At 41.3% G+C, this 25,636-nt stretch overlaps 1 protein-coding gene across 3 annotated transcripts; it reads left to right on the forward strand.

The window, feature by feature from the left end:
• The first annotated feature begins 3,942 nt into the window (after positions 1–3,942).
• Positions 3,943–25,548, forward strand: sidt2 (SID1 transmembrane family, member 2). 3 transcript variants are annotated; one of them, XM_063204872.1, is made up of 27 exons: positions 3,943–4,910; positions 5,022–5,143; positions 6,200–6,364; positions 7,486–7,531; positions 7,881–7,982; positions 8,100–8,183; positions 8,476–8,575; positions 8,852–8,917; positions 9,035–9,128; positions 10,216–10,262; positions 10,477–10,488; positions 11,409–11,453; positions 11,964–12,041; positions 12,533–12,648; positions 12,965–13,038; positions 13,548–13,614; positions 14,856–14,929; positions 15,541–15,664; positions 16,119–16,236; positions 19,891–20,027; positions 21,293–21,401; positions 22,261–22,337; positions 23,023–23,069; positions 23,377–23,482; positions 23,692–23,802; positions 23,919–24,032; positions 24,598–25,548. In XM_063204872.1, the coding sequence occupies exons 1-27, from the start codon at positions 4,647–4,649 to the stop codon at positions 24,658–24,660; spliced, it is 2,562 nt and encodes an 853-aa protein (XP_063060942.1). In that variant the 5' UTR covers positions 3,943–4,646; the 3' UTR covers positions 24,661–25,548. The 3 variants fall into 3 exon arrangements, with proteins under 3 accessions (XP_063060942.1, XP_063060943.1, XP_063060944.1); XM_063204873.1 differs by having other exon boundaries at positions 11,967–12,041; XM_063204874.1 differs by lacking the exon at positions 10,477–10,488.
• The last annotated feature ends 88 nt before the right edge of the window (positions 25,549–25,636 follow it).

Consider the following 25,636-nt stretch of genomic DNA (forward strand, 5'->3'; position numbering starts at 1 on the left):
GAAAGATCCTCCGAAGATCTTAGCTTAATCTATGAGCATATTTTTGCATGGACTCCTTCGATATTCTATCATAGTCTTTTCATGGTGCTGTTCACCCAAACAAGGTTTCCCATGCCTGAGACTGCCACAGAATGATGCTACGACGACCATGTTAAACTGTGTAAACTGTGTTACCAAGATTTAAGGCCTGTCCCCATCTTCACCTAACAGAAGCAGCATTCATGTGTCGAAGCAGTTTCAATTAAATGTAATCAGACCAAAACGGAGACTTCCAAAACTAATTTTTCACTTTAAAATGTTCACAGGCAAAGCTCAGTTGGACTCTGATATTCACCGCCTTAAGTAAAGGGGTTCTTCTCTGATGATGGCCCCAAAGCCCAATATGATGACAAGCACTAACAGCTGTCATTCTTGAAAAGAAACTTCCAGTTGAGAACAGGTCAATAACAATCATTTAGACAGGTCTCTAGGGCTTCTTTGGTCTAATGCAGGGGTGGGGAACCTATGTCTCGAGAGCCGTTTGCGGCGCTTGAGGCCGTTTTATCCGACCCTCAATGTCAGTTTAATGTTATGCAGCTTCACATAAAATATGACATATTTTGTCATGGAATCTTAGAAAATACATTTGCAATACAATTAAGTGATATTCAGTGCACCTTGAGAAGGCGGGGTCTGTTTTGAAGGTGGCTCTCTTCAATATAGGCCTTAAGTTCAGGGGGAAATCCTGGTTTGTGTTCATATTACGGCCATCTGAGGACTTTTACGGCCCTCGGATGAATTTGAAGTGGCCCCTCCAATGAAAAAGGTTCCCCACCCCTAGTCTAATGAGACTGAGCACAGTTCCCACAGTTACACATGGTGGTGGGATCAAGTTTTTCTGCCTCAGACACGGGAGCCTGGGTCTGGCTCTGGATTGCTGGGTCTTCCAACAACATAACCCAAAGCATACATCTAAATTTGTTCAGAGGTGCTTCAAGGATCCTAAAGCCATGATACTTGAATGGCCCACTCAGAATCCAGTGCACAATTCCACCGAGAGTCATTTTTGCCCCTTTTTTGTTTAAACTTGTTGCAACAATAGAGAAATCCAAATTCAACTTATTGGACATTATCGCCATAGTGTATTTTTTTCCAGAATTAAAGAAAGTTGTTAATAATGGTCATTCTCACTGATAAATCAAGATACAGTATTTTTGAGAAATACCTTTTCCAGTTGGTTGATAGGGTATCACATTCATGTAACCAAAAAATACTAGCTGTGCCCAGACCAAAACAATCCCTAACCCTAACCTGTCAGTATTAAAAATGTTTTTTTGTAACAAAAATATTTGAATTAGAAAAATCCTGAGAAAACACAAGACTGTGGAAACATAGAGCTTATAGAGAATATAGAGAAAGCACTTCTGTGTGTCCATGACGGAAAACAATTACTTGTTCAGGGGCACCGAATTTTGGCAAAGTCTGTGAAACTGACACGGATTCCGTGTCCCAAAGGTCCATCTCCACTCCATGGAATTCTGAGAGATCATGTTGTTGGGGCAGTTCTGATTTGGACAGGAAGTTGGTTCCAGCATTTGGCAGCATAATGACTAAATAAACAAGAAAAACTTACCTATTAACCCTAATTTAGCCTGATGACTCGTATATGTTGTTTGACCTTTGGTGCCTGGAGACACTGTATACATAAGTAGGCTACAGAAAAAAACACACAGACATCATTGCACATAAAGCTCTTGTCAAAAAAGAATAGAATATCATGAAAAAGTGTATCTATTTCCATAATTCTAGCAAATATTAACTACTGTATTCACTGTCAACATTTTTAACTATTTGAATAATTCATTTGTTTATTCTTACATATTTTGGGCTTCCAGCTCACAAAAAACATGAATTGAGGATGTCACACAATTAGAATACTGTGATGAAATCACCATTTTCTTAAGGTAAAAAGAAAGACATTAGGGTCACATCAAATCAGTTGAAATTTGGTACACTTTCTCAATTACATGTGAATGTTCAATACCTGATAGGAATCTCTTTGCCTTAATCACTGCCATGATGCATTTAACATTGAAGTCAAAGGCAGTGGCATTGCATAGGAGTTATGGAATCCCATACTGTAATGCCTACCAAGCCGACGGTTGGGTAGGCCTATCGGTGGGCGTTGCGGACAGTGTGTAATATTCTGTGTCCTATGACCTGTTCCATACTCCAACCCTGGCGCTAGTGGCATTGCACTTTACGATGCCTCCTGTACTGACCGTAGAAGAAGAAGGTGACTCCGCTCTCGGCCATGCCTTGCTACGCTCTGATGACATTAGCAAGCCATCCAATAGACCCAGTCGACACCTCTGGCCCGCCCATGAAACTGCTTGTTTTACACTCCGTATGCTTCAGCCGCTGGTTGTGCGGTGCCAATCACTACCAGTCATTAGACATATTGATTAGCCACTAGATACAGCAGGTGGAGCATACAGAGAGGAAAACAAGCAGTTTCATGGGCAGGCCCCAGAGGTGGCGACTGGATCTATGTCTATAATCCTAGGTTTCAACAAAGTCCCTCCGTTGTGTGCCACACTGGGGGAGTGTCCACAGCAGGTGAAGTCAACCCCGTGTGATAGGGAAGAGAACCTGATCAAGACAGAAAGGAACTGACAGCCAACTGCCTAATCATAGCCAGGCCACGCCCTACGTCCTAGTGACGCATTGCTTCTCGTCAGGCCACAAGCAATATACATATCCTTTCTGAGCTCCGGAAAAATCAGGAACTCCACCCACTTTGTTGGGAACCAATCAACTTTGAGCAGCTCCAACGGCCCTGGGTAGAGACATGTTCAAAGCAGTGACGTTACAGATCTTTTCAGGATACTGGTTGGTTGTGCGAGGTATTGCAATGACCCTGTCTGTTTATCTGTCTGTCCACCAGTAGTGTGTTGGGTCGCCTACAGGTGGCGCCAAATACTTAATATCACATGCATCTAGCATTGGGCAGGGGCCCAGGATGCCATCTCTGATTGCCCTTGTTGGAAATTGGTTACTCAGAGCAATGTGGGATTAGGTGTCTTGTTCAAGGGCACCTCAGTCAGAGAGACTGGATGAGATATATTATCTTCTTGTCGAACCTCTGCCTCAGTCGTGGCCCATGGATGAGGGGTATAAACTCTTCCCATAGGATGGGATTTGAACCTGCAGCCCTTTGATGCAACTCCCTAAATAAGGCCACGGCTGAACTCAAGCAGATGGGCCTACTCTGGATTATCTTGAATGTCTTTTGAGAGCATCTTAAGATAGGATAATGATCCCACCCGTGGCTTTATGGTAATAACACCTGTTCCTACAGATATCTCATGGGGGGGGGGGGGTCCTCCGACAACCACGCACACACTACTACACAGAAGACATACACTTTCTTTCACAAACTGGCGCAGAGTCGATGAAGGGTTGGAGCCACACCGTGATTTATGTCATTTGCCATTTGACTTTGTGGGATGATAAAATAGATCTAGACTTGGCCTAGGCCTATGAATATAGGCTATGATCAATAAAATGTGAATTACAGTAGTATAGTCAAATAAAATAAATAGCTCTTCCTTTTTAGTTTTTGTAAATAAATACATCTAAAACATCATCTAAAACAACTAAAACATAAACAAATATCACTGCCTCCTCTAGATATTTGTAACAAAGTCTAAGTCTATAAAGGTTTGCTGAAATTGCCCCATTTGATAGTCAATATAGCCTTATAATGTAGCCCAGGCCATGATAATAATTTCATCAATGTATAATTTATTTGATCAATCATCTAATTGTTAGTGGCATCAATGTATTCTTACCACAGCCTGTATATCTCTCACAGAATCTGTGTTCTTACCACAGAAAGGCTGAGGGATGTGTTCCTACTCCCATTTCTTCTGCATTACTGCGCATGGCTTTTTTAAAGGGCCGACAACAAGCTATGACACCCAGGCTATGATGAAAACACACTTCTGACTGCACGTCGATGACCAACGAATATAGCCTACTTTACGTCGACGTAAGCCTCGCCGTGAATCAGGAGAACAACAACAGCCCGAAATCAACCTGTTAACGTTGATTAGAGAAGATTGTCAATGCTGTAAGAGAATTATCAAATTGCTACATGTCAAGGATGGATGGTGAATAGACAATCAGAAGTTAACTGCCTTTACATTTTTGGTCGTATCCAGATTGGGATGTGTTTCAGGGAGGACCCGATACATGGAAGTGAAACAACGACTAGCCTGCTATTATAGCTAACGTGTAAGTTAACGTGTAAATAGCCTTTTGAGGAACCATCTGTGGTTAGATTTCTTCGACTCGCATGTCACTGTAAGCAATAGCAGTTAATATCAGTCGTCTGTGGTATATTTGCGATGATTTCCTATTGGTTTGTTCATCTGGCATATCCAGGCAACTTATTATAGTCTTTATATGCATGGTCATTTGTGATCATTTGAGGATAACTGTCGATAGCGGATATATAGGTTACCACCAGTGATTAGTGTAGTGTTCGCGTGGGTTTATCGTTTATTCTTGTCATGCTAGTTGTGTGACCTTTTGTACATTTTAATTTGTATGCAAAAGGATACTTTTGTCTGCGGCTGTTGATGTAGCACGGGGGTTGTTCGATGGTGATGCTGATTTGGTGGAAATCTCGACATAAGCCATCCCTTGGCTGTATGTCAATGTGTTTTAGATTGAGTTTAGTATCACGGCCATTGTTTCCACTATTACTGTTTACATTAGTCTTAAACGTACGCTGTAATGACATAACGGCAGCAACAAACAGAATATTACAAAAAGAAGCACAATTTGACTTTACCTACAACGATGAAGTCAACAACGACAACCAAACCATCTATGCTTTCAACCACACGGTGTCTCGGAACAAGGTATGTAACTTACCTTGCAGTACACAAATACAATCAGAATATTGAAAGGATTAAAGCTTTGCATTTAAATGTTACAAGAAACACCTCTTCTCTTCTCTTTTCCCCATGTAGACCGAAGGAGTCAGAGTATGGGTAAATCTGTTGACGGAGAATACCAAGAATCCCATCCTGTTTGTTGTGAGGCAAAAACAGGCTGTGTTGTCATTTCAAGTCCCCCTCATCCTTCGTGGTTTGTGAGTACTGTTGTTTAGTTACTATGTGCTTAATTATGTATGATTTATACTATATGGCCCCTTGTGTCAACAGAGACAAGCAAAATCAGGGCCAAAAAAACAAGAACAAAGGAAATATTAAACCTCTAACCTTCTTTCACAGTGTGCCAAAATGAATGGTATTATCCATTCCATTTATAGTTAGCCTGTAGGCCTAAGCAAATTCTCCACTTGTTGTACCAGAGCTAGTATATAAACCTTGCACCTTTATACTTGCTAGTACAGGGTTGTTGTGTGTCTGATGATATATTACTCAGATGAAACCTGTCTTAAACCCTGCATATTAGGCTTCTTCTGAATTGAAATAACAGTTTGCCATTGCATAGGCCTACACAATAACTTGTGAGGCTTATAACCAACTTTAGAAATGAAGGCATGGCATGGATATTATGTTTGTTAACTTTGATTGTTTTACTGTCATGCCATTCTTTGGGCCATGGAGGATACCATAGGTCAATTATGTTTTAATTGTAGAGCACGACAGGGTGGTACAGCCACAGCTAAATGCTAATGTGTGTATTGAATGTGTTTTTTATTGGATTACCTAAGAAGCATCTCATTACAGTACATTAGCTATTAGGGCTGCTACGATACACTCATGATTCTGTTGGTATCACGATTTTTGACTTACGGTTCGATGTACCCCATGATTTCTGAAATGTATCTCATTTGAAGCTTGGAAGCACCATCACATTGTATCGTATGGTTGTTTTCTGGACTGAAGGATAGCAAAACTTTGAAAGGGCGCATCATCGATACAGTATCGTGACTGAGTATCACGATTTCTCGTTTCAATCCCATGTCGTCACAGGCCTATTAATTACCAATTACGAATTAATTTATGGGTATTAGCTGTGGTTGTACCACCTGACTTCTGAGCATGAAAAATGTAATTGACCCATATACGTAGGTTACTCCCTCTACGTTGCATGCTTGTATAATACACTGGTCTGTAGACTTCAACAGAGTTTTATTTTGTACTATTCTCAATCCGATTTAATGTGGTTCGCCTTCTAGATACCAAAGGAAATATCAGTACACCCAACTGGGACGCACCTTGTGTCAGCCACCTACACATGCCATAGCAGAGACACAGTACTTCTATGTGGACGTGTCAACACTTTCCAGTACTGGAATCAACTATCAGCTGAGAGTCAGTCGTGTGGAAAGTTTCACACTCCAGTAAGTATTGGATATTATTGGACTATACCTGTGAAAGTGTTGTGGAACTCAAGACCAGTCTTTTATGTTTTGGGAATGTTTTTTTACTCTATCGAGTAGGGCTGCACGATTATGGAAAAAATCATAATCACGATTATTGTGGTCAAAATCATAATCACGATTATTAATCACGATTATTGATTTTTGCAGATTTTTTTGAAAATGATAAGATGAAGCATAACCAACAATTAATTATATACGTGATGAGCAAAATAAAATGAATTGTAATAATTATGTAAAGGCAATAGCATGAAACTTAAGTGGACAGATTTCAGGCCAGAAACACCAGCCTGTCAGTATGTTCTGGGTTCAAGGACGCTCTCAAAAGTAGGTCACTATTGCCACGATTAAATCACGATTAAAATCATGAGTTCGATTTCACTATGCTATCACGATTTTGATTATTTTCCGATTAATTGTGCAGCCCTACTATCGAGTCACAGGGTAATAGCTAACATCTAGTTATACTGGTTGTATGTGATGTATTGCTGGCCTGCCTTCACAATACAGTTCAAATGAAGCATGTTATAAAGTCAATGTCATGGCTCGCAAACTTTGTCTGCTTGCTGACTGGTTCTGGGAAGATTCTGTTTGGGAAAGCCATCTCAATGCAACCACAGACAAACGCATGCAACGTATTTCATGAAATGTAGACCCTCTGGAAATGTTTGTTAGCTTGACAAACTGCAGGTCCTTTAGGTCCTGTGTTCCATATTGACACACATACTTTGAGTTCTCAGTATGAACTGCAAATACGTTTGTATTTGAAAAAAAAGGTGGTCTGGTCATGATATCAATGCACTGCTCAAGACCAGGATAAGGTTGACTCGTTCAATAGACTTTTGGATTATTCTGTTTACTAAATGAACCAACATAACCTAAACTGCTATTTTCATTGGTCTGCCAATTAAAAAGGATTTGTATGTAGCAGTGAGTTAGCAAAATTGTTCCTTTCGATCAACAACATCAACCGAAATTGCAAAATAGATTTGTTAATGTGAACATTGAGGTGCTAGTTACTGCTATAGAATACCATGGATGCAAGTTTAGCTGACGTGCCTTCTGTATTCTTCTTCCTCCAGGACTGAAGTGAAGTTTACCTTCACTGCCACCCCATCCCAACCTCAGGTAGGAACTCCCAGCCATAAAGTCTGGTTAATATTGCGGTAGGGTTAATATTGTGGTAGGGTTAGTATTGCGGTGGGGTTAATATTGCGGTAGGGTTAATATTGCGGTAGGGTTTGCATAACCACAAACTGTGAGTGGGATGTATACAACAATGCAGACCCAGGTAGATATGTTGGTTGTTGTGTGATTCACATAAAAATAACTTAAAAATAAATGCTAATAATGCTTAATTGTCCTGTAGGCTGACATATCTGTTCTTGAATCATGATATTGTTTGTGTTTTTTGTTGTTGTTTTGTTGTGCAGAATGTATTCCAATGCCACAAGCTAATTTTATATTTCCCTTGCAGTATTTCAAGTATGATTTTCCTGATGGTGTGGACTCTGTGGTCGTAAAGGTCAACTCCCAAACAAACTTCCCATGTTCCGTCATGTCCATTCAGGACATTCAAGTGAGTCACTTGCGTCACCTGCATCACCTGAGTCAAACATAAAAAAATATTATTGCATGTCTGTTTTTCCTGCTTATAAAAATGCTTTTGTCTGGTCCCTCTGCTTAATCTTGACAGTGTCCAGTCTATGATCTAGACAACAACGTTGCCTTCATTGGGATGTACCAGACAATGACCAAGACGGCTGCTATTACAGTACAGGTATTAATAAACACATTTGTTTGTCAGAAAAACACAAAAACGCAATGGTAAACACTACGCGAGGTGTGGCCTCTTTCATGAAAAACACATAACGATAACTAAGCCTGTTTTCAGGTGATGTGACCGTTAACATATCCACTTAACTGCTTTCCCTAACTGATAGTTAACATATTTTTTTAACCTGGGAAAACAAATGACATAGAGACACCATCTCTCAATTTGTTTCCCTGGTTAAACAAAGGTTAAATGCATATATTTAAAAAATCAAATTTTTTCATGTTTCTGTCCGTAGAGAAAAGAGTTCCCTAGCAACAGCTTCTATGTGGTTGTTGTGGTGAAGACTGAAGATGAGGCCTGTGGGGGTCCTCTGAAATATTACCCACTACTGCCAGGTGGAGCTTCTATTCTATTCTATTCTATTCTATTCTGTTTCTATTCTATTCTATTCTATTCTATTCTATTCTATTCTGTTCTGTTCTGTTCTGTTTATTGATCTTGCATCACATTGCAGTTTGTTACTATCTCCGCCCTGAGTCTTCTCTGATAGCACTGCATTTGTTTAATTCTGTTCTTCTTTAATCCGCTTTTATTCACTTTAATTCCAAAAATACGGTATGTGTCTGTTACTCCTATTGTGTGCTGATGTCTATCTTTTGAATCTATTTCAGACCAATTAATGGACCCTGGAAATAGGAGCAAGACCCTTGATGTGGTTGTTTCCCCTGCAATTAATTGTAAGAAAGACTGTCTGTTCCAGATGAATGTTCTGGCAAAGCCATATAATCACTAGTTCTTTGTCATTTACAGACCCTCTCTCTGTCTCTCTGTCTCTCTCTCTTTCTCTCTCTCAGTGGACGTGTATGTGATGGGCATGGTCTTCTGCATGGGTATCTTCCTGTCCTTCTATGTGCTCACCTTCCTGGTGGCCTGTGTGGAGAGTAAGAGGTGAGTGGAGCTGCACATGGAAAACCCTCAGTTGCCTCAGCCTTAAAGTAAATAGTCAGTCAGCTGACCTGACCGCAGGCTGAAACTTGCCTTTTGTTGACAGGATTCGCATTGCTCAACTGCAGCAGAGATATGGTTTTGAGACATGTGATCTTGCACTTGGTTGGCAGTTTCAGAATACTTCTGACCAGTAGCTTTACTTGATATCATAACAGTCGTCTTATGAGTTCTGATGGGAGGTTACAGTTTTCTGTGTTTGAAGGCAGATACAAACTTCAAGAAAGCAAACAAACTGTCTTTGCATAGCCATGGCTTACTGTCAGTGGAAGAACCTCACATTTTAGCTTTGCTGCCCAAGTTATCTTTAGTCAAGTTTATTGACTTTGTGTTACAGGAAAGCAGTAAGCTTAATGTGTGCTGGCTTACAGGCTTGTACTCAGCTCATATAAGACAGCCAAAAATGTCAGAGGAAGCCCAGCTAGTCCCTGTGACCCCACACAAATGACAACAGCCAAAGCTAAACAAAATGAACTGGGACATGAAACGGAGAAGTGAAATTGCAGTTAATATGCTAACTGGAACAAATTACCTTTTTTAAAGGCTTATAGGACAGTTAGTTTAGAGAGTATGACAGGGAGAGAGATGGGGCAGGGCTGACAAAGGATGCTGACTGGACTCGAACCTGGGTCCCCATGGGCATGCAAGCCCATATATGTGTGTGTGTGTGTGTGTGTGTGTGTGTGGTGGGGGGCTTACTGGGTGTGTAGGAAGAGCGACATGAGCGATAGAAGCGACAGAGTTTGCCCGTTAAAAGCAGAATGCAAGCATTCCGACATTCCAATTGGCTGTGGCGACTGTCGCCAAACTGCATCATAGCTCATTTGCATGACATTCACTGATGTCCAATTACAAATCGCTCAAATCGCCTCTAGTCACACAAATCGCTCTTGTCTCTTCTGTTGCCAGCAACTTAATACAAAGTCAATTATTTCCGTCGCTGGTGCCCCCCCTACGAGGAACTTTTTAAGTCTTGTTTGACATTGTGTAACATTGGTAATGCCCTGTGTTGTGTGTTTCTCCTCAAAAGGAAAAAGGGTCACCCCAATCCTGCGGACATGTCACCTGCAGAGACAGGTATGTTTCTGTGGGACCGGTACAAGGGTCTTATGATCATAATCTGGTAGAGAGACTGTAATCTTAAACACCCTGATCACAGATTAGTAATTACTAATGCTTGGGTACTTACAACCTTCTACTGTAAACTGCTGATGATTGTGCAACTCACCATATTCCCTTTTTTTCCTTTCTTCCTCGTTTGTAAAAAAAAATCCTCTATTTCTCAACTCAGCCTCTCTGTTGGGTAAGTAATGCTTGCAACAATGCCTCAGTGTTTTTTCTTGTGACTACTGGATAAATTCCGTTTGGCAGTAATTTTCTACACACACTCTTACAGTTTTTTGTCACACAAAAACAATGTGACACTTGAATGTTTGTCCTCGTCATGAATGTGACATTAATGTATGATGTGTGTGTGTTTACTGCATTTTTTACGATTTTTTTTTTGCAAAGGAGGCCGTTTCCTTTGTCCAACATCACCCAGAATCTGTAGCTTAAGCCAAGGCTAATATGCAATGCTAAAACCAATTCAGGTCAATGGCTAAAACTCATTAAGCAATGAATCAATGGCATTTATTGACTGAATATCTACTGAAAAGACTAATGGCTTGTCAGATGAGTGGCAGTATTGGCTCCAACAGGGGGAGGTCAAATGTGTAATCGTTGGTGTAGTAGGGTGTGTAACTCTGATATTTTCTGGTCATTTCCTCGAGTCTACACACACACACTCACTCACCACACACACACACACACACACACACACACACAACGACTATTCAGTACCGTGCAAAGGGTTTGCAAGTTAGACCTTCTCTTTCTTCATCTCTTATCATGTTCCAGCACAGTTCTTTTTGGAAATCAAAATGAAAACATACATTTTATCTTCTCTAAAAGCTATCTCTTAGCAAACTAACATGTTTTTTTGCTCATCTTCTTATTGTGAGGCCAGTTCTAATTGACTGAAACTGGATGAAATTGAACCAACACACATTTTCAACTAAAAAGTTGAATGCACCAAATAAGTTGTCTGTTGAAATGGCCGATTGTTGCGTGGAACAGTGCTGTCAAGTGTGACAGTCCTTTTTTTAAATGAACATTACTGGATTTGAACCTGGGTCCCCATGGACAGTAAGGCTGACTTGGTCCTTATTTTCCTTTTTACAGGAAAGAGCCTGGTCACACCTTCCCCTTACGAGTACGGTTCTGTCGGTAAGTCCTTTTGTGTAGTCATGACCTCTTTTCTCGTTGGTGTGCACATATGGTGCCTCTGATGTGTCAACAGTAGCCTATCGTGAATGATTCTCCCGGGGCTTCTAATGTACTTGTTAACAGGGAAATATCACATGACTGAACAGAGCACAGTAGAGGGCCTCGTGTGGCCTCGTGCTTTGCTTACATCCTGCCTCCATGGAAAAAACCACAGACAACCTCGGCAGAGCAACTTTACTTTTTTTTCATCATTCAAAATCCTAAATGCAAATGAGAAAATTACCTTTGAATTGGGCTTTTGTGAGATATTGAATAAAATCTCTATTGTCAGTGACGTACTGAGATCACAAGGCCACAAGCAAAAGGAGAGGATGGGAGGTACTAGATTGAGTTGGACCAAGAGTCTTCACTGCATCAAGGCTTCCTCTGTTATTCCTGTTGCTTCTGTTTTATCTCCCTTTACTCATTCTCTTCATTCTCCATTTCGTATTTTCTGATTATGTTTTTCAGCAGACAACGCTAGCTCCTTCAGTTCAGAGGCCATCACAGATAGCATTGCATCGGCTGAAGTCCACTATGGATACATGGGTATGGGTAGCACTACCTTTTTAAATATAAAAATGATTGAATTCTTAAATGCTAACAATTAAATATTTCATCTACTTCATGTATTGGTGTTGCATTGCGCAGTGCAGTGTGCTAAAATATTGATGCTAGAATAATAATGATGATAATAAAAACAAATACTTGATATTCCATCAATGCATCACATACTCAAAAGGCACTGAAATATATCAAGGTATTGACATAAAGGTAATCAAAAGCTGTGCGGACTGTGCCGATATTATATAGCAGCACACTCCTAACACATCATTCCCAGCTGGGCTGAAAATGGCTGAGCGGCACTGCAGATTAAATGCGCCTATCTAATTGAATTCATGTCCGGCGCCTTCGTAAAGATTATATATAGCAACGCAATAATTAGTCTCTGAGAACTCATTTTAACCTGTCTGTGAGTTATTTGGATCATGCCCCTGCTCAACACTCCCGCGGGCCTATCTCTATCTCTTCCCCATTAGAGCGCTCTATGGAGAGTGTAGGCTGCAGCCGACGAGACTCTCTCAGCTCCGTGGAGGAAGACGATTACGACACGTTAGCTGATATAGACTCAGATAAGAACATTGTCCGCACCAAGGTACTGTATGCTGGTGGTGCCACATTTTCTTACCAATAATCATTGTTGCACATGATCACATTACTGTAAGAGGTCAATAAGGGCGGACAGAGCAGCCTGTGATCTTGTGGAAACAAACTGTTCCACTGGTAATAACACTGTAAGACGACTTTCGAAATACAAATAAACATGAATACAATACAATGGCATATGTATAGCAAAATGTTGTAGACTATCACACTGTTATGTGTTATTGCACAGTTTCTTCTTTCGTTTCCAGATATCTGTCTTTGTGTACCCAAATGTTCTGATTTATCTTTTGCATGTGTTGTTGCAGAAATACCTCTGTGTTTCGGATCTGGCACGCAAAGATAAGAGGATCCTCAGCAAAAAATACCAGATCTATTTCTGGTGAGTGCCACCACATTGTTGACCGTTACAGTTCTTGATCATGAAATGTGCCCCATCAGGACTATTGCAGAGTGTGTGCCATCATGTGCTAGCTTTGATGTTTTTGGTTATGAATTATTAGTAAGTGGTGGTTAGATGGTAGTGTACACCAATGATAAGGCCCTGCTGTGTCCTGACGATAGAGCACTAGGTTACTGCGCCGGCGACCCGGGTTCGATTCCGGCCCGGGTCATTTGCCGATCCTCACCCATCCCTCTCTCCCACTTGCGTCCTGTCACCATCTCCAACTGTCCTATAAAATAAAGGCAAAAAAGATAGTTTCCATACATAATTATAAACGAACACACTTCCTTAGCTAATACATTGCCATACTGCATACAGTGTGTATATAACCAGCCTGCCACAGCCTTGCTAAATGGATGTCCCCATTGCTGTGTTCAAATCCATCTACTGTAGTGCTGGCCAGGGCGCCAGGTTGCCATGTCTGATTGCTTGTGTTTATTCTTCAGGAACATTGCCACCATTGCTGTGTTCTACGCCCTCCCTGTCATCCAACTGGTCATCACCTATCAAACGGTACTCTTTGATCTTTACTGAGATTATTTTAAAACACTATTACATAGTATTTTAAAACTTAAAATTTAAAAACAGTATTTCCAAAATCAAAGTACTGTATCAACTTGTAAGTGGGTAAAAAGCGCTTCTCAATTTGTTTTGAGATTTTTATTGGTGGGATGGGGTTCGAATGGGATACAGTTGCACTAAGCATGTACAGTATAGAGGAAATAAGCCCTTCTGTAGCTATATGTGAGACAGGTTCACTTCCAACTTGCCGTATTGCTTTTAGTCAGTCAAAGTTTAGAATTTAGACAGACAGCATTAGGAATAGACAAGGAACATTTGGCCTGGCCAGCAGAAAAAAGTGCAAAATGATTCAAACTTGAGAATTGTCTCACACTATACATGCATTGTTACTGTGAACTAGGAGTGACTATGTAACATTCAGTATCTTCCAATGCAGTCCCAGCAGTGTGGACATGCATACAGCAAGTGCTCAGGATAGGAAGGGTTTACTGTGTCTGGCGTGTGCAGATGCTTGCTCTAATTAGAGTGGATTAGAGCAGCTATCCATCAGCTGCTGCCAGGGCTGCTGACTGCTTTGGCGGGGCCCGGGACAAAATCATCTGAAAGAGCCCCTGTGTACATGCAATGTAATGGGATCCCAATTCTGGGCCACCCCTTTTCCCTGGGCCCATGACAACTGACTTGTTTGTCCCCCCACTATCGGCTTCCCTGGCTGCAGCTCACACTACTAGACCGTGTGAGCCAGTGTGTCGCAGCTAATGTAGGCTAATGTAGGTTAGATTAAGCTCCACGGCTAGCCTAGTCAAATTACACAGAGGAACATTTATGTTCTTACCGTGAACACACTAGTGTGCTAATGTGTGGGAGCTTCTCCACTTGGCCATTCAAAATACATGCACATGGGGCAATATGTTTTCCTAAAATTGATACTTGTACTCAAGTGATCAACACAGAACAGTCATGTAGAAGATGCACCAAATGCAAGCAGTCTTCCAGATAAAAGACTCAGACACATTAATACAGCACAAAAATGACAAACAGATAAACAAATGATGAAAACAATATTGATGTGTATTAAATTGTTAAAACAGTTTTGGACAATGCGGCATCTTACAATTTAGGAAAGTAAAACGTCTTTATTTTCTGCTTTGTTTGTTTTTTCTTACTGCAAATCACATGTACAACAACCCATTATTAACTGTTTTTTGTTTTGTTTTTGCTTACCATAACAGGTTGTGAACGTGACAGGAAACCAAGACATCTGCTACTACAACTTCCTCTGTGCTCACCCCCTGGGAGCGCTCAGGTTAGTTAGTATATGTATACTAGTAGAACTGAACTGAAACTGGGTAGAAACTGAAGTCTTTGTCAATGTACAAGCATAACAAGAGGATGTTTTAAGCAGGCCAAGAGATGCAACAGAGTATCAAATGGAAGACAAAAGCTGGAACCCAAAAGTTAGAAAATGCATACACATACAGTGTAGTAGTATTCTTGTCTGCACATTAAATACAACAACCAGAAATGAATTAGAATTGCTCACCAAGAGTTCAGATGCAAATCCCTCTCTAAGCCATTACAAAAATCTGTAAAATTTCCATTTTAAAAATGGCAGTTTCACCTAGTAATAACAATCAAAAAGCCAAGTAAATGTTATTATCAAGTACAAGAAGTCAAGTTCCAACAAAATTAGATGGGCTGATTCTAGCAGTTCACTAAATTAATAGAAATACAGCCTGTTTTTGGAAACTTGGCTCAAATGCACTTCAAGGGTTTTGCATCTGAACTCTTCAAATGTACCTTAAACTAATGAACCAATCTGCAATACGTACCCTATCTTCACCAATCTGTTCAATTGCATGCATAAAGTTGCTAGGGCGTTAATTCATTCCTGGTTTGCCAATGCCCTTCCTGCAGCTCCTTCAACAACATCCTGAGTAACCTTGGTTACGTGATGCTGGGCCTGCTCTTCCTGCTCATTGTGCTGCATAGAGACATTGCCCACAACCGAGCCCTTGTACGCAACGACCTTGCTGCTCTGGTGAGACATACCTCTTAGATCTATTGTCCATCCTTTGCATGTAGTGCTTTAACACCCACCAACCAGCCAAATGTTGGTGACAAGTCAGTTGTTTGGTACCAGCCACTTTGACGAATTTTTGAGGGGTATGTTTGCTAGTAAGATTGACATTTACTTTAGATCAACATTTTGGCTGGTGATGAAAGGTTAATTTAATTTACATAATGTTGTTCAAAAGAAATTGTGGCCATTAACTGAATAAAAATGTGTTTTGTGATAATGAAACATTAATTATGAATGGATGAATAGATATGATATGAAAGGATAAAGACATATTACTTTTATTGCTTGGGTGTATTATCGTATTGATTGGTTATATTGTATGTTGTAAGCCAGCCCATATTTCGCTGTCAGGTAAATGTTCTACAATGCTTCAAACGGCACCTAGTAATCATCCATGATCTGTCCCTGTCAGGAGTGTGGGATCCCCAAGCACTTTGGTCTGTTCTATGCCATGGGTACTGCTCTGATGATGGAGGGGCTGCTCAGTGCCTGCTACCACGTCTGCCCCAACTACACCAACTTCCAGTTCGGTGAGACCTCTATTAGTTACAGGACAACAGAGGACATGCTGTATGATATACTGGTGATGAGGCCTTTATCATTAGTTCATAAAGGTTGGAGCAGGCTTCACCCAACATTTTTTTCTTCTTTTAAGGGTGCTGACCAAAATATTGTAAAACTGAAAAATGAGAAAAGGTTGCACCATGCATAGGTTTCTTTATTACACAGACGCGATTCGGCGTTCTACCTTCCTCAGTGTGCACAACTATAAGAGCATACAGTATATTGTTGATGATACCTCTATTATTAGTATATACTGATGAATATACCAACTTCCAGTTTGGTGAGACCGCGTTACAACTCATTATAGCTCAATGATAAATAAGAGAGGATACATAGGATCAAAAGTCAAAGTGTACTTTATTGACAAAAATGTAGTGGGGGTAACGGGGGTTTGCACAGACATACTTGTATACCATATAGATAAATATACCAACTTCCATGAGATCATTATACTGCCACACAGGTATACACCACTGAGGTACAGGATGTCCACCTGTATAGTATTAAAACATGTTATCTATATAATAAATATACCACTTGTCAGTCCAGTCAGTTATATTGTGATATACAGAAGATGAAAAAATCTGCAGCAGCAGCAACAATGGACTTTTTCCAAGATTTGCAAACAAACGCCAAATAGGGACTGGCAGTCTGTTGACCAGGTTGATCATCTGAATCAGTCTGCCTAAATTAAACCCACTATATGCATACAATAAAAGCCATTAAAGATAGATAGTGTGCTTTTTGTGAGTGCTGCCGGTGCAGAGCTTGTTGTAGAATGTGGGCAGTACAGTAGAGAGGGCTGCAGGAAGCTGTAGTAGAGAGGGGACAGGAGGTCAGGGGCTTCAGAGAGGGCACAGAGCTTTGGATGACTTAAAGCCTCTTTTGAGACCTTTTTTGGATGTCGGCGATATGTTGATTAGTTATGGATAGTTGGTAGGGTGTGACGGAGTCATTGTTGCTGAGCAAACCCAGGATGGCAGTGTCACCGGAATTCTTGGAATATGTAGTGATGGGAGAGGGGCTGGTGCAGTCATTGGTGTGGTAGAGGGAGTAGTAAAGGGCTGAGACAACAGCCCTGCGGAGCTCTGCTGTTGGTGATGATGGTGGATGTAGTAACTAGGGCTGGATAAAATAATCGATTTAATCGATAACCGATCGATATCATTTAAAATTCACATAATCGATTCACAGGGCACAAAATCATTTTTTTTCTTTTTTTTCTTTTTGTTTAATTTAGGTCTATGGAAAATGCTCAGTATGTATTAGTCAATTAGGCCTAGGCCTTCTTATTACAAATTAGCAATATGTTAACACTGTCAAGCCATAGCCCTTTGACATTTTTATATAAAAATAGGCAACAGCATCTTTTGGGGGAAATCCTTGCACCAAGAAGGGAACGGATTGAATCGATTCGGAATGCATCGAATCGAATCGAATCGTGATTAATCTTTTCGAAGCCCTAAGAATCGAAATCGAATTAAAGGATAGGTCCGGCGTAAAATGAAAGTTTCACCATCGCTTTCCCATGCCACATAATGTATCTAATGATGAGCCATTCTGGGCAATGCCGCGCTGTTATGGAGTTTGCTAATTTTAAGCTTTTTGGCGAAAAACGCAGCCAATGCATCACGGCGGGGCCAATTATATGCCTATTATTTTCTGATGTTTCCCCGCTATAAACAACTTCAAAAACGATACACACTTCATCACAAAGGTCTCGTCAATCAAACCGAGGCACAGAGACGATCATCGGACCACACTGGTCAGTGTTTTCAGAGGTGTCTCACTGTTGCAACTCTCTGACCCGGATGCAGGCTACTCTATCAGGTGGCTAGGCAGGGTCCGCGGTTCTTACACCGGCTGCGACCGTAAAATGAAAAGCTGGAACCCCGACCATTTTCACCGACTGCCACTGTCTAAACCAGCCATATTACGGGAATGGCTAATAGCATCAGAAGTGGACAAAACTGACATAAAAACCCGGAGGGATCGCGACTACCGTGTGTGCAGGCAGCAGATTTGAAGAGTTGTATGGAGAGTACCGGTGGCAGATGGACACTCCCAACTGAGATCACTCCCGGACGTGTAGCCCCAGGTGGTTTTATCACTCCCAGACATTCGATCAGGTAGGCAGACTACTCTTACAAAGTATTTGCAACACGGTATAATATAACATGGATTCAACTTTGTAATAACACACCACTGGTGGTGTACTTACATCTGTAAGAGCACTTCTAGTACGACTTTATAAAATTCCTCCAGCCATCGCGTTGCATCAGTTGCGTAATGGTCCAGACCTCGCGAGCCCTGGTCAAGTGTCTACTTCACTGAAACTACTCTAGCATGCTTGACATCAACCACATCGAATGCCTCAGGTCGCACAATTTCACAATTTCACTTGCCATCCCGCGCTAGTTTGTTTTGACAGTTTATTTATCTCCTGTAGCGGGCTACATTTACTGCACCTGTAAGCCTTCCCAAAACAGAGTGCTTGTTGGCAAAGACGCGCGGTGTTGCAACCAGTTTCACAGATTCACAGACATTCAAGATTCATGAGCCAGACACATTTACACATGTTTCTCTCTCTTCAAACATACCTCCATAGCCATGCGCCTTTTTGGTACAGCATTCATCTTTAGACGGTTTCGTTTAGGTGTTCCAGCTCCCTTACTCTTCTTGTAGTCATCATCCTCGAAATGCTCCCTCCATACACGGTAGTAGCGATCCCTCAGGGTTTTTATGTCAGTTTCGTCCACTTCTAATGCTATTAGCCATTCCTGTAATATGGCTGGTTTAGACAGTGGCAGTCGGTGAAAACGGTCGGGGTTCCAGCTTTTCATTTTACGGTCGCAGCCGGTGTAAGAACCGCGGACCATGTTTAGCTACCTAGCCACCTGATAGAGTAGCCTGCATCCGGGTCAGAGAGTTGCAACAGTGAGACACCTCTGAAAACACTGACCAGTGTGGTCCGATGATCGTCTCTGTGCCTCGGTTTGATTGACGAGACCTTTGTGATGAAGTGTGTATCGTTTTTGAAGTTGTTTATAGCGGGGAAACATCAGAAAATAATAGGCATATAATTGGCCCCGCCGTGATGCATTGGCTGCGTTTTTCGCCAAAAAGCTTAAAATTAGCAAACTCCATAACGGCGCGGCATTGCCCAGAATGGCTCATCATTAGATACATTATGTGGCATGGGAAAGCGATGGTGAAACTTTCATTTTACGCCGGAACTATCCTTTAATACAGGAACATGGCTGCGATACCCAGCCCTAGTAGTAACTGTGCCTGTCCTGATGGCCTAGTCGGTTGGTGAGGAAGTTGTGGATCCAGCGGATAAGGGGTGGGGAATGTTGAGGTGATGGAGGCTCTTTATCATCTGGTGGCGTTGAATGGTGTTGAAGGCTGAGGTGAAGTCGACAAAGAGAATGACTGCAAAGTTGTCCGATGATTTCAGGTATTGTAGAAGGGGGTGGAAGAGTCATGCTTGAGCCTCTTTTCCCCTGCTCGCCCTGTAGGTAAACTGGTATGGGTCTAGCAGAGGGTGAACAACCGGCAGTATGGTGAAGAAGATGAGCTTTTCCAGACTTAAAATCATGTATTCATATTCTTTTCAGACACCTCTTTTATGTATATGATTGCTGGACTGTGTATGCTGAAACTGTACCAGAAGAGGCATCCAGACATCAATGCCAGTGCTTACACTGCCTACGCCTGCCTCGCGGCAGTCATCTTCTTCTCTGTGCTGGGCGTGGTGAGTATGACCTCCATTTGAACTCTGTTGCCATAGGCCGCGTTCGTGACGGCGCATGCACACTTCACCATTTAAATTGAATTTTCTAACCGGAATGCATCTAATTTCGCATTGCGCATGTGCGCTGCGCAAACATGTATCGTCACAAACGTGGCCATAGATCCAGTCTGCACGTGTGGTCCACCCACCCAAAATGAGAGGGAGGAGTATGTGGAGGGGAAAATGAGCCGCTTCGAATGAATGGCAGTGAATGGCAGTTGTTAGCATAGAGATGGCTAAAGTAATTTACCATGGTTATAATCAATGCTTAATATATAAAGTTGGAGATCCCGGAGTGCAGAAAATGAATGGCTCCCTTTGCAAAAAAAAAGAACAGTTAATGATGTGCGGCGACTAGGGCTGGGTATTGCAGCCATGTTCCTGTATCGATTCGATTTCGATTCTTAGGGCTTTGAATCGATTAATCACGATTCGATTCGATTCAATTCGATTCACTCCGAATCGATTCAATCCGTTCCCTTTTTGGTGCAAGGATTTCCCCCAAAAGATGCTGTTGCCTATTTTTATATAAAAATGTCAAAGGGCTGTGGCTTGACAGTGTTAACAGATTGCTAATTTGTAATAAATAGGCCTAGGCCTAATTGACTTATACCTACTGGGTATTTTCCATAGACCTAAATGAAACAAAAAGAACAAAAAGAAAAAGAGCAAAAAAATCGATTTCGTGCCCTGTGAATCAATTATGTGAATTTTAAATGATATCGATCGATTATCGATTGAATCGATTATTTTACCCAGCCCTAGCGGCGACCGACTCTTGCATGCATTTGTGCTCCCTCACAATCTCTAAATAATTGTTGATAACACTCTGCTAATAGCTGCTATTCACTGCCATTCATTAAATACTAGCTGTTTCCCCTCCGCATACTCCGCCCTCTCATTTTTGGTGGGTGGACCAGGCGTACCGATGCATAAAATATTCAACAAGTCAATCAATCTGTGACCTCCATTTGACCCCTCTGTCACCACCTGTGGTTTCTAGGAATCAATGTGTGCATATGCATTGTTAGCTTATTGCTAACACATGACAAGAAGTGTTTTTTTTTTTACCTGACATTTATATTTACCAAATTGATCCATATTTAGTTAGGTGTAGATGTACTGAATGTTCGTTAGAGACAAACATCTGCCAAATTCAGTCAAATTTATTGTAGGTGTCTAGTAAAGTACACTTGAAAACACTGTGTGTTTGTTTTCCCCGGAAGGTGTTTGGAAAAGGGAACACTGTGTTCTGGATCGTCTTCTCTGTGATCCACATCCTGGCCACGCTGCTACTGAGCACTCAGCTCTACTACATGGGCCGCTGGCGCTTTGGTAAGATGTTCACCATAATCTTCTGCTTTATTACCTCCTACCGCCAAGGAGGTTATGTCATCGTCCAAGTTTGTTGTGCGTAGGTTCGTTTGTTGGTACGTTTGCTTGTTGGTTCGCAGGGTTTGTGTGTGTTTCTGTCCACCAGAGGGTGGAGGTGTGCTCTCTGAGCGCTTTTCTAGTTCAGAATGAAATCTACGTGTACAGGGACAACCTATTTTCTTGGGAAATAGACTAATTTCCAAATCCTGCATTTCAAGCCCGATTCGCACAGGACTTTCATTACCTATGGACCACTGGTAATTCGTAATTGCGGAGAATGTCTGAGGTCTTAGTCCAGAGCGAATTTGCCGTGTCCGTAATTGGTGAAGTAATAATTCTGGTGCAAATTTTAGCGAAACACAGATATCCAGTGATTATTGAAGTCCCGTGTGAATGCGCACGTGTGTGTTTGTGATTGCAATCGCACGTCTCTTGTCTTTTCCTGGAGTGAATAATGGAGGATACTGGCAAAAAATGTGATTAACAGCATTTCTGGGGCAAGTGGTAGTCGACCTACCCTGTTAGCATGATAACACAGAGGTGCAGGGGTACTGGCGAATTACCGGTGGTTAGTAATGTGGTAATATCTATCCTGTGTGAATCAGGATTTAGTTTGATGATCTGATCCATGGAATCTATGGTCATTTCCCCAAGTGTTCCTTTATTCTGTGCCTCAGGGCATACTCCGTTACACACAACTGTAGGCAGGGTGGATGTTATTTACGGTGTTATTTACGGTTTTCTTAATTTTGTCGATCACACTATTTTCAACATCTTACTTAATTTTATAAAACATTGCACTTCAAATTGTGTATTACAGATTCTGGAGTTTTCCGTCGGGTTGTCAATACCCTCTACACAGACTGTATACGAACCTGCAGTGGGCCCATGTACATTGTGAGTAAAGACATCAATGTTAAAGCACTGTGTAATATTTTTAGTAGTTTATTTTCGGAATTCATGCCGCCCATTCACCAATGTTACCTTTTTCATGAATACTTATTACCACCCCAATCAAATTCTAAGTATTCATTATGACTGAAAATTTCACTTTTCATACATGAAAAGTGGGATCTTATCCATTGTCTGCTTTCCAGAAATGGACATATTTAGCTGCAAAACTTAATATCATTTAATTGTTTAGCAAATATTAATGAAAATATCAAATTTGGCAGTAGACGTCACAGTTTCAATGAGCAGCATAGTTGCAATACCCACTCCGGCCACGGGCCACCATCCTACATATTGCACCTTAAATGCTCATGTTTCACAGACAAAAAATAAACATACACTTGTAAACTGCTTATTGTAAGTCAAGGTTGGAGCAGGCTTCAGGGTGCTGACCAAAATATTGTAAAACTGAAAAATGAGAAAAGGTCGCACCATGCATAGGTTTCTTAATTACACAGATGCATTTCGGCGTTCTGCCTTCCTCAGTGTGCCCACTGAGGAAGGCAGAATGCAGAAACGCATCTGTGTAATAAAGTGTTGTGTGAAATCATCTCAATACAAAGTCAAGATGTTTTGCAGATCTGTGAGTACACTTGTAATGCTTCTGTTTGTTTTTTCTTGTTTGTCTCAGGACCGGATGGTGTTGCTTGTTATGGGAAATATCGTTAACTGGTCCTTGTAAGTATTCAGTTATTTGCTGCATAATATTTTTTTTCTTTTTGCATTTGCATTGGTGGACTTTTGTATATCTTTATAATAATAATAATAATAACAATAATTATAATGATAATAATTAAAATAATAATACATACATAGGTTTGGTGTAGCGCTTTTCTAGTCACTACAAACATTTTGAGTACAATGATCCAAAAAGTCATTTTAGAAATTTTAGAAAACTGTTCCATTGAATGGTAATGTCTGAAGCTCTGTAATATGGGAATAGGTTCCATTAGTATTGTGTGTAATGTATGGTAATGCACTGCAGGGCTGGCTATGGTCTGACTGAGATGCCCAGTGACTTCGCCTCATATCTGCTGGCCATTGCTATCTGCAACCTGCTGCTCTATTTTGCCTTTTACATCATCATGAAGGTAAGATGAAGATTACATTCATTTCTCAGTGTAGGATTTTACCCCGAAACTGCAATGTGTTTATATTGTGGTATGCAATTGTTTACATACTGTGTGTGTGTGTGTGTGTGTGTGTGTGTGTGTGTGTGTGTGTGTGTGTGTGTGTGTGTGTGTGTGTGTGTGTGTGTGTGTGTGTGTGTGTGTGTGTGTGTGTGTGTGTGTGTGTGCAGTTGCGCAGTGGAGAGCGTATCCAGTGCTTTGCCCTGGTGTGTATCCTCTTCACAGCAGTGGTCTGGGGCTTTGCTCTCTACTTCTTCTTTCAAGGACTTAGCACATGGCAGGTCAGTGCTCCATATGCAAACTCAAACCATATTTTACACAAAACAAACTTAATGACTTATACAATGCAGTATGCTCTCTGCAAAGTGTCATAGCTGGTTCCTGTGGTCTGTTGTAGAAAACGCCGGCTGAGTCTCGCGAGCACAACCGAGACTGCATCCTGCTCACCTTCTTTGACGACCACGACATCTGGCATTTCCTCTCCTCCATCGCCATGTTTGGCTCCTTCCTGGTTAGTCTTTCATTCATCTATTCTACAACAGAATGTTTCATGTTTGATATCCATGTTATTTACTTTTTTCAGTGTCTTTCATTTATTTGTAGATCAAGCCATTGTACTGTATGCCCTTGTGTGTGCATTCAGTCCAAAGTGTCTGTCTGTCTCTCTGTCTGTCTGTCTGTGTGTCAGATTTCCTAGTCGTAAATTGTAAATTGCCATAATGTTCACGTCCCAAGAGGAGGTCCAGTTGCTTACAACTTCACTCTTTGGATAACATGACCTGGATGAATGACAATCTTCACCGATACCAATATTTGTTTTCTCTGTCGGTGTCTCTGTCTGTCAGCCTGTCTGTCTGCCTATAGATCTGTCTGTAATGTCTGTCACTGTGTCACTGCCAGACTGTGTGTGTGTGTGCGTGTGCGTGTGCGTGTGCGTGTGTGTGTGTGTGTGTGTGTGTGTGTGTGTGTGTGTGTGTGTGTGCGTGTGCGTGTGCGTGTGTGTGTGTGTGTGTGTGCAAGCAAGCCTATACTTACCTCAACTCTGACTCCTCTTAAATCTGCCTCTGTCCCCGCAGGTCCTCTTAACCATGGACGACGACCTGGACAATGTACAGCGAGACAAGATCTTTGTCTTCTAAATCTGGTGTTCTCCCCCCACCTTGAGAAATCTGTCCATCTGTCCACCCCTCCGTCTGTCCGTCCGTCCCAATCTGTCTTTTGCATGGGTGCACAACATAAACGGGATGAATAGGGATGCCACCAAATGCTGGGTGTTGTTCTGTGAAACTTGCTGGTAGACAATGGGCACAACATAATGCAATTCTGTTGAGTGGCTGGCCGTCGGGTTCATTTGCCAGTAGGCTGGTAAAAGGTTCAGTAGTTTCCACTACCTGGTGCACAACACAGACGACCATGGGATGCAAATTGTTACTACATTTTCAGCCATCCCCTGTTTGAGGAGATTCTAATTCACCCATTTCACGTTGCCCAGAGGCATTAGCAGTACGCAATGGGACTTATTCATTGAGCTTGAAAAACTAGTTATAGGTCAGCCATCTCTTCTGTGCCAGAGGCGGCAAGATGGTCTGTGTGCCAATCTGATACATCGTGATCATCACTGCTCTGCTCATGTAAAATCATGCCATCATCAACACTACTGTCATCGCTGTCTTTTAAAAATGCTGATGGAAAGGATAATCGGGATGATTTTGTTTAGTTTTTGACTTTTTTTGTTTTTATAAATGTGTGTTTGTGATTTCAGAGGGAAAAATAATGTGTCTTGCCAAATCAGTGGCCTTTAATGTTTCGAGTCTTTTCCTGTGGTCAAGCTCCAATACTGTACTTTTGCTGAACTGATTTTACATGTACCGATCGATCATGAACATGCTTGTGATGATGAGCGCTGTTGCACTATTATGTATGAAAAAAGAGAGAAAAATATCCACATTTAACGGGATATTGTATCATGTTTTGTGTAAAAAAATATTATGTTCGAAATACGGTTTTACAATAAAATGATTAACATACAAAAACTGGATGAGTCTTGATTTGTGAAATAAATATCACACAGCATGTCACATTATTATTTCTTACAAATGTTTACTCATGTGCGCC

This window comes from Engraulis encrasicolus, chromosome 8 (genome assembly GCF_034702125.1).
Source record: "Engraulis encrasicolus isolate BLACKSEA-1 chromosome 8, IST_EnEncr_1.0, whole genome shotgun sequence".
Lineage (NCBI taxonomy): Eukaryota > Metazoa > Chordata > Actinopteri > Clupeiformes > Engraulidae > Engraulis > Engraulis encrasicolus.

Excerpts from the sequence above, each read along its gene's own strand:
- sidt2 (XM_063204872.1), top strand. The coding sequence starts at position 4,647 with ATGGTGATGCTGATTTGGTGGAAATCTCGACATAAGCCATCCCTTGGC. Across the intron at positions 7,532-7,880 it reads CCACCCCATCCCAACCTCAG|TATTTCAAGTATGATTTTCC; the intron begins GTAGGAACTCCC and ends TTTCCCTTGCAG. Across the intron at positions 7,983-8,099 it reads TGTCCATTCAGGACATTCAA|TGTCCAGTCTATGATCTAGA; the intron begins GTGAGTCACTTG and ends TAATCTTGACAG.